Here is a 9,971-nt window from a genome sequence, read left to right as displayed (position 1 = left end):
CTGTTTCCTCTGATTTGGATTAAACCTAAACCAACACCAGATTCAAATACACTCTAAAATCTATAACATAAAAACAAACATAGTTTCCTCATCTCTTCATATTTCTGGAATGGTGCCTACCCTGTTTCCTCTCATTAAGACCACCCGGTTTTTAACCCATTCATGTTTAACAAGCGCTATCACAGGAAATACATATGTCGCTGCTGCGGACACATAAAGTAAGTTTTTGTATGAAGTACTGGCAGCTGTGAAAATCGAAGAGTTTGGGTGTGATGGAAAGATACTAACTAGCGAAGCATAATATGAAAGAAGGAGAAAACATTCATGGAATATGGAAGGCCTGTTATAACAACCAGAATCGTCCAAACTGATAAATAGAAAGCCAAACTATTGAGCGTGAAGAAATAGAATAGATTAAAAGGTTTCATGATTATCTGTCCTGCATAATGTGGCCTTTGATCTTGGCCCAAGCTGGTATTGGTGTTGTTGGCACTGCTACTACCATTATTTGTTGTTGCTGGTTTATAGTTATCTTGCCAGTATCCCCCTGGAGGGTTGAGGCCGGCCTGATAGGTGGCTGTCACAATCAGGATAGCCACCACAAGAACCATAGCACGAATATCACTACGATTATTACGAGAATAAATTCCCAAATATTTGTCTCGTATATCGATCAGAGTTAACTTCCTGCTCAGGTAATCTCTGAGAGTCATGTTTGAGGTAAGATTGGATGCCGTTTTTGCTCTAGCACGACTTAGAATCTTACCGATCTCTAAGTTCTGCATTGTTGCTTGAACGTGAAATGTGTCCATAGCTGTCATACCATTGGAGTTCTTGACATTCACATTGACATGCTTAACCAACAACTTCACAACCTACATCATCATATACAAAGTTTAAATTAATTAACTATAATTGTGTAGCAAATAATGTTAATGAGCATATTTAAAGCTTGCCTGAGGCTGATTAGTAGATACAGCAATATGCAAGGCTGTGTTACCGTCTTCATCTTTCCAATTCAGAATATCTTCTTTGTTAACTCGATTTAGCCATCCCAGAAGGACTTTGAGAGCTCTAATTGAACGGTTTTTCACGGCTATGTGCACTGCGGTCTCAAACTTAACTGTGGTGTCTTCAATAGATGATGGACAAGCAAATAAAAATTCAGCTAAAACATCAGCATCATCGATCTCAGCTAAATAGTGTAACGGTGTAATCATCCCCTTTCCTTTGACACGGATCAGCTTACTATTGATCGTGATTAGTCCTCTAACCATATGACTGCAGTTATTCAGCAGAGCAAGATGGAGAGGACTAAGTCCCATATGGTTTAGCTTCGAAGAAAGTGATGGCTTCAAATTTGCAACTTCCATTGCAAAATGGGGTTTACCTGACCTGGCAGCCCAGTGCAAGGGTGTATCGGCAATCGGTAGCCGATCAATACGATCCAGGATATATGGATCCTCGGCAACCCTTCTATACAATGCATCAATGTCTCCATTCTGTGCCACGGTCCGCAACTGATCATCCATAATGCTGTGATTTTTGGGGGGGTGATCTTTCACAACAATGAATTTGCTGAGTTTATTTGCAGTGTTGTCTTATAAAGAGGAGGTTGCTTGTAGGCTAATGCATGCAATGTCAGCAGAATTTGAACAGAAGTATATATTTGAACGAATATATAGATGTGCAAAAGAAGTGAGCACACATTGACATAACAGTCTTAATTTGTTAGTATTATCCTTATATTTGACTGAAATTTTTCCAAGGGATATTATTTTTAAAACCCTTGAGTGAAACTGAGAAGGAAGTTTACTGAGGATTAAAAAAATAGGTTAAGAGTCCACAAGAAGATGAACAAACTCAATTAACTTGACAAACTTAGTCCTTAACATTTACATTTTTTTAAAAAAGATTATAATTTATCATTTTATAAATATTGAGGCTAAATTTATTAAACTTTTTAGAATTTGAACTAGAATAATAAATTTTACAAATATTGAGTGCTAAATTTGTTGAATTTTTTATATTTAAGATAAAAGTAATAGAATATGTAAACATTAGAGGACTAAATTTGTTAGTAGACTGACATGAGCTTTTTTATTAGTTTAATATGCAAACATTAAGGCTAATTACTTTTTTACCAACTTTTAATGAATCTAAAACTCCATTTTATTATTTTACCTAGGGCTCCAAAAATATCAAGAAGACGCCTGCTCAATAAATAACTATGGCTAATTCGTTCGTCAAACTATGCATATTTACAGTGGAACTGTTAGGAAGATATCTAAGTAATATTCGATAGATAATTGGAAAGCAACAAAAAAAAGTGATGTAATATACGCAACAAAAAAAAGTGATGTAATATACTTACATAATTACATACTTACATTCGAATAGATTACTTGACCAGGAAGTTAACTTTGATTGATCACGTGACAAATATTTGGGAATTGGTTCTCATAATAATCCTAGTAATATTCGTGTCACGGTTCTTGTGGTGGCTATGCTAATAGAAGCAATCACTTACCAGGCTGGTTCAGGTTTGGGCAAGGATGCAACAGTAACCCCTAAGCCCAGCCCATTGATGCTGCCAGCTCTCCATGACTAGTGGACTCACGATTCTTAACGTAACAGTAATAGTCGTGATGCAATTCCTCCGTCGTGTTACTTTTGCAATAATATTTTTTATGCTGTCAAATATATATACATACATTTATTTGTAGCTGCTAGGAATGGTGATTTCCCTTTGTTGAACAAGAAAGTGATGATTATTTAATGAACAAGCTCTTTACAAATAAAGAGGTCGGTTTCTTGAAGAGCAAGTAATACATTTCTCCATTTGCTTGTTTGAGAAGATAGATAAATATCAAGAACTTGAAGTAGAACCTACATAAACAGCTAAAGGAACTCTTACAATGTGTTTCTTACCCTTTAACACCATTTCCCCAAATGTGTAAGCATTTGTTGCCTCAATTGCTTCAAATATGAGCTTTAGGCGCCTTGAACCTCTTCTTTTGATCCTAAATGACTCCGGAATTATGGTAATATTTACGCCTAATGGCTCCTTTATATGTACGGTATATTTTTCCTTATGACTCACATTTTTTACATATCGAATCACCTTTCTTTTTCCAACTAAATTTGAGATCGTTACACTTGCTAGATTCAAATCCGAGCACTTGAACTTATTTTTAGTAGGACAAGCAACTCCTACAGCTTTTTTCACGGACTTGACATCGATACCTGGAACAGCACAAAGGAATTGAACATAGTGTTTGAAAGTGACATTGAATATGAGTCCTGGTTTCATGGCTTGAGAGACATTGATGGAACCTGCCCCAAAATCGAATGGAGTAGCATGAATAAGTTCGTTTGATGATTCAGCTAGAATAGGGGCACCTGAATGACCAGTTCTATCGGCAGTTGTCATCATTGCGGATGTGATAGCATCAGGACCCCATTTAGGATGTCTTTGCTTGATCAAAGCAGCAATGCCAGCAATGTGTGGGGTAGCCATGCTTGTACCGGATATAAGTGCAAAACTTTGCCCTGCATCAAAAAATAGATAATCTTCGGTTAAGTTCTATGGAATCACCCCCAACGTATAAATCGAGAGCCATTCATAGTTCATACCTTTGACGTATTTATCTCCTTCACTATCAGGACTCCATGCAGCCCAAATAGAGGTTCCAGGGGCCATGACATTTGGTTTAAGTACATCAACAGTTTGCAGAAGTGCGTTTTTCACATCAGGACCTCGAGAAGAGTAGGATGCCACAACCGGAGCCTGCCCCGTATAAATTGCTTGCCTTCCATCTAATATCCTTGCTTTTGCAGCAAATACCACTGCTTGTCCTCTTTTGTCCCTAATAGTATTGGCATTGTAATACTCCCATAAAGCCTAATAGGATGTGAACAAGGAACGATAAATACGTATTAACAATTAAACCCGAAGAAGGTCTATCGGTAGAGAAAGTAACGTACCGATGAAGCTTGCATGTCGTTAAGGACAATGGCAGGGATCTGCAGGGTCAGCATAGTTCCTTTCACTACCTCAGGACCAATATTAGGATCCAATGTGATTATAAAACCAGCTGCCCCTATTTCCATCATAGTGTCCGCAACGGTTGCAATGCTCGCAGCTTCGTACTCATATTCGAATGTGTACGTGCAAATAATAAGCCTTTTATAGACCAAGGGTCGGATGAAAGATTCAGGATTTTGACAACTATCAACTGTGATGATTGTAGCATTCCTCACACATACATCAGCTGCTGCAGCTATATTGTAATCTATTTCAGCATCTGTGGGAGCTGCAAAGTTGAAGATCAAGTTGTATGTTAACATCAGAAGATTCAGAACCGTTGAGAAGAATTAGAAATACGGAATTTCGAATATAAATTACGTGAAAGGCCAGTTCCGGTGAAGCTTTGTCCATTTCCGAGCACGATGGTAGTGTTATATTTACGATCGGTAATAGATGCAGCAACACTAGTGATCCAAGGACTAAATGAAATGACTGAACTAGAAGAAGGTCCACCATTTCCAGCAGCTTGAACAACTAAAACACCAGCTTTGGTAGCAAACAAGAGCTGCAATTCGAGCACATCTAGGAAAGCAGAATCCCCGGAAGGAACACTCGATGGACCGGCCGAGAGGCTAAGTATATCAACACCATCTTCAACTGCCTAAATAAATAAGAAAACATGTTAATCACCTTATAGAGATTGTATGGCAATTATCTCATAAAGCAATATTCTCGAACCTGATCAACTGCGGCCACAACATCCGACATATACCCTCCGAAAGTATAAAGAGCTTTATACACAGCAATCCTAGCTCCTGGAGCCATTCCACTCGCAGCACCATAATCGAAACCATCGACGATCACTCGAATATCATGGTTCCCTGCAGCTATAGATGCTGTATGGCTAGAACATGTATATATTGTGTTTGTCAGCTAGAACTAAAATAACAGTTACAGATATAAATTTATCATTGTATGAGCATAACCTGCCTTCCATGTCCATCTGCATCGTAAGGAGACGACACATCACGAGTAGCGTTAAACTCACCGTTAGCTATTGCTCCATGCGCGAAATATTGAGCACCTACTATCTTTCCATTACATGCTGTTGAAGGGAATAGCTCACCAGTGTCGCATTTCCCTTTAAACTTTGTACTATTTAAAAACCCTGATGAAGAATTTATCATAAAACTAGGATGGTTAGGATTTATCCCAGTATCAATGAAACCTATCACAATCCCTTCACCAGCTCCTTCTACACCACCTAATCTTGGCCATACATGTGCTGGTATTCCGAGAAAATCGGGTGTATGCGTAGTAAGTTTCTCGATTTTGACGTCCTCATGGACCGACCGTACCCCGGTCGTGTTTCGAAGGATACTAAGAACCTGCAAAAAAGTTCAAGCACCTCATATACATTTCAAGACCATCAAAAGATCTTATATAATTGTGTACCTCTTTTGAAGTAACATGGATTGCAAAGCCATTGAGCAAATGTGTATAGCTATAAAGTTTTGTATATGATCCTTTTTGTAAATGAGATTCCAAGAAAATAGTGTGGCTGCTACTGATTTGCTCTTTGTAAACAGTATAATCTTTGTCACTCCTACACGTTGAAAGATAGGGAGGTTAATACATACATACATACATACATACATACATATCCATTGCTTCCTTCCCAATCAAAACCTGACATTCAACACAACCAATCCTTTGCACCCATATTTTTTTACTTCTAGTTCATCACATAACCATAGCATTGAATCATGAGCTTTCATATGCATACATGCATACATACATACATACATACATACCCATTGCTTCCTTCCCAATCAAAACCTGAAACTCAACACAAAACCAATCCTTTGCACCTATATTTTTTTACTTCTCCTAGTGCAATGCTAGAATTGAATCAGGAACTTTCATATACATACATGCATGCATACATACATGTATTTTTGTTTGGTTGTGAGAGAGAAAGTAGGCTTATCCTCCATTAAAACCATGTAGACCTTAGCTTCTGCAAATACAAGGTTAATAACAGTAAAGCATATAAGAAATGTAGAGAACAATGCCATTAATGTAGTGTTTATGCAGAAATTGTACATTTGTTTTGAGACACAATGAATAAATATCCCTTGACTATGTCTATAAGGAAAAGATAGACTCTTACAAGACATGTATTTTTCATTTCCAAACTACTTTTTGATCATGCATGTGGACATTCACTTTGAAACCCCATGTCTAAACTGCATCTAGAAATCATGTACCTAAAAGTTGAAGAGAATTGGGGAAGAAAATGACAATGGAGGACCAATAAAAAAAGGTTAAGTTAATGGAGGAAGATATATTGGACCACATTGAAATGAAAAGAAAAATGCCTTCCATGAAAGTGAAGTTGATGCATGCAAATCCAAGTTCATAAAGAACAGAATATTTACCTAAAAAACCATTTTCTTTTTTTAACTTTTATATTCATATGAACTCATTCTTAGCTAACTACTTTTTGACTTCATAAATTGACAACCATTACCAAAAATATGAGCAAATATTGGTGAATATTTTTTTTATATAATAATAACAATTATTTTCTTTTTTTTCTAACAAGTCGGGCCATAGGCATATATGCGTGTGATAAATGCATGTAATAAAAAAATATGTTTTAGAATTATAATAAAAATAATTAAATTATAATTTAAAATCATTAATAATTAAATATATAACAATAATTTCATATTCAAAATTTATTTTTTATTTAAAAAATATCCAGAGTGAATTGTGAAATTACTGAAAATTCTTTTTTTTTATTAAATAACAAGTATTACTATAAGGGTATTTTTGTCATTTTATATTTTATGTAAGATCTAAAAAAAATGCATATGATATTATTTAACCTCAAAATTGGGTCTCAACTCAATTGTGAAATTATAAAAAATCTATTACTTTTATTAAATAATAAGTATTACTACGAAGGTATTTTTATCCTTTTATATTTTTTTATAATTATAATTTTGTTACATGAATGTTTTCAGCTAGATACGAATATGTTATAATTTCATAGATAATTATCTTACAAAATATTTTTTTAAGATAGGAATGTTAGTAAATTTAAAGAGGAAAATCTTTAATCAATAAGTGTTGAATATAACAGTAAAACATATTACATTTTTATGGAGAGAACGTAAATTTAAAACTTGAAAATATTATTATTAATAAGGACAACCATAAACTCAAACAGTAAAATGTAGATGAATATTATATAGAATCTTTATATAACTTTTGGTTAGATATTTTGTAATTGTGGAATATGGTTAAAGGGGACCATTAGAAACCCAATTAACCTTTGAATCTCTATTCAAACTTTGGGTCCATATCTCAATCAGTGATGTGAGTTATTCAACAGCTGCATGCAATTAACCCAATTAAGTCTCAAAACATGGCTGTCCCTTTGTCATTGATTTGCCCAAGTAGTTTTCTTTCCTTCTCCAAATTCTATATATATTTTGACTTGCATTCAGAACTTTTCTATCTCCTACCAAATTTTTCAATACCTAAACCTGTGATTAGACTATTATCTAATTTGATAGTATGAATCACTCAAATACCAAATCAGTAGGTGAAAACATTAAAATAAAATGTATATTAATAAACGTCGATAATGATGGTAGAATGATTGTTTAGGAAAAAAATTACAGGTAGAGGAGGAGAAATTTACTAATGTTAAAAAACGAATGATACAAGAGAAATTTCGACTACATCTATTTAAGGATTGAGAAACCTTGTTCTAGTCAAAGTCAAATAGAAGAAGTATAGTTTTATACAGACTCAACTTGTGCAATATGGCTCTTAGCCTTTCGCCCCCACAGATCCCCTTATTTTGTCGCTGTATTTATTTCTTCAACAAATGTCGGGATTCGAGTCACACAATTACTAACAAAAACATTTATGGTTTTTTTAATACCTATATGTTTATTTAACTTTATTTCCTTTCGCCTATAATTAATTTTATTTGGTTAAATTGTGCTACTAGTCTCTCTATTTTTTGAAAATTATGAATTTAATTCTTGTACTTTAATTTGATCATTTTTAGTCTCTATACTTTTTAAATTTTAAAATTTCAGTCCTCAACAAACCATAATTGTTAAATTCATTAAGTTAAGTTCTATTAGTTCTAAAATCAACGCGATAAACATATTATCATATATGTAATACCATGTCAACTTGTTATTTTCATATATTACTCACTAAGAACCCAATTTATGAATTAACGGCTATCATTTCTGTCAAGATTGAAATTTCAAACTTCGAAAAGTATAAGGACTTAAAATAATTTAATTAGAAAATATTGACTAAATTTGCAACTGTATGCGTAGTATATGACTACTAATTGAATTTAACCTAATAGATTTAACTTCTACTATTTAAGTCAGGATTAAATTTTCAAATTTTAAAAAATACAGGGACTAAAATTGATTAATTCAAAAATTACATGTACTAAATAGTTTTACATTGGTGTTAATGGATTCCTCTCCTATATGCTATATTTGATTCTCTTAAAAGAAATTGGGTTTAACTAATATGTTAATGGTTAAAATATGTTATAGGCCTCTATACTATTCACAAATTTAGAATTTAGTCCCTACACTTTTGATATTTCAAAATTAAAGTTCAATTGTTAACACTGTTGAATTTTTTTTATTAAATTTGTTGGAATGACATTTTGAAATAAAAAATACTCACTTGGTAGTAATTAAAATAAAAAAATGGCATTATAATAAACCTAATTTTAATAAAATAATTTTAATAATATTAATAGTTGAACATTTAAAAAGTAATAAAATTAAATTCTTAAATATAAAAATATAAAAATTAAATTTTAAATTTACGAAGAATACAAATAATTATAGCATATTTTAATCTATATTTATCAATCAAATTATAAACATTATGTGAGGCTGCAAGTTTGAAAAATATGGATTTTTAAATTATTTATTTTGAAAAAAAAGTAACCATTTAACAAATCAACCCATTGCCAACAACAATATTTCAATACAACATTTATTTTTAATTTTTTAAATAAAATTCAAAGAAACAAGCTACCCATACCTTTTTCAAAGTCAAAAGTATGGCAAATCTCAAATCTATACAACAAGTTGACTTTAATAACTATAAAAGTAAAGAAAAAAGAACCTATAAAAAAATATGGTTGAAAGGCGTGATCAGGTTTTTTTTAAAATAAAATAAATTATTTTTTGTTAATTTTAAAATTAAGTAATTAAAGACAATTAATTATTGCGTTAATATCTTCTATCAAGTGTACATAATTTTGATTGAAAGAATAACAAATTCAATTTTCGATATTTACATATTTTATTATTTTGACCTTAATTCTAAAAAGTTAAACAAATTCAGTCTCAACATTTACATATTTACACAAATATTGCATGGTAAATTTGTTAAATTAAGACTAAATTGACAGAATATGTAAACTTTAAGCTAAATTTATTATTATACCAATCAAAATCATGTCCAATTGATGAAAAACTTTAATATCATAATCTTTAATTGATCACTTTCGAAATTAATAAAAACTAAATTACTCTAATTTTCTTTAAAAAACTAATTTATTTATTTTTAAAATTGCTATAAAATATATACAACAAGAACCACATCTTTATTAGACAACATGACATGGACCGACATAAGTGTAATAAAAGTAATAGGTTAAATGTGTTATATAACAAAATATAATGAATGTTTTGTCTGTAAATTAACCATCAATGTGTCAACATCTCAGCGTGGGGTGTCTTTTAGTAATTCAACATCTTAATTATTTCAGTATTTCTTTTTCATGATGAAGTCAATGGATAACATTTTTTAGTTCATGAAAACATGCATACCAAATTAGAATTTGTTTAAAATATTAGGCTTCGTTTTGATT

The 9,971-nt window shown here is 32.4% G+C and overlaps 2 protein-coding genes across 2 annotated transcripts; both read right to left on the bottom strand.

Moving 5' to 3' along the window:
• Window positions 1–287: 287 nt before the first annotated feature.
• Window positions 288–1,532, bottom strand: LOC121223061 (ankyrin repeat-containing protein BDA1). Its single transcript, XM_041104010.1, has 2 exons — window positions 957–1,532; window positions 288–875 (listed from the first exon to the last, which is right to left on the bottom strand). Exons 1-2 carry the CDS (start codon window positions 1,530–1,532, stop codon window positions 288–290), a joined length of 1,164 nt encoding a protein of 387 aa, XP_040959944.1.
• A 1,220-nt stretch (window positions 1,533–2,752) lies between these two features.
• On the bottom strand, window positions 2,753–6,160 carry LOC107941766 (subtilisin-like protease SBT2.5). Its single transcript, XM_016875368.2, has 8 exons — window positions 5,981–6,160; window positions 5,486–5,636; window positions 5,021–5,418; window positions 4,769–4,934; window positions 4,409–4,691; window positions 3,988–4,316; window positions 3,637–3,904; window positions 2,753–3,552 (listed from the first exon to the last, which is right to left on the bottom strand). The coding sequence occupies exons 1-8, from the start codon at window positions 6,136–6,138 to the stop codon at window positions 2,870–2,872; spliced, it is 2,436 nt and encodes an 811-aa protein (XP_016730857.2). The 5' UTR covers window positions 6,139–6,160; the 3' UTR covers window positions 2,753–2,869.
• Window positions 6,161–9,971: the final 3,811 nt, after the last annotated feature.

The sequence above is a fragment of the Gossypium hirsutum genome, chromosome A03 (assembly GCF_007990345.1).
Source record: "Gossypium hirsutum isolate 1008001.06 chromosome A03, Gossypium_hirsutum_v2.1, whole genome shotgun sequence".
NCBI lineage: Eukaryota > Viridiplantae > Streptophyta > Magnoliopsida > Malvales > Malvaceae > Gossypium > Gossypium hirsutum.
This window is presented reverse-complemented; position numbering and strand designations above follow the sequence as displayed.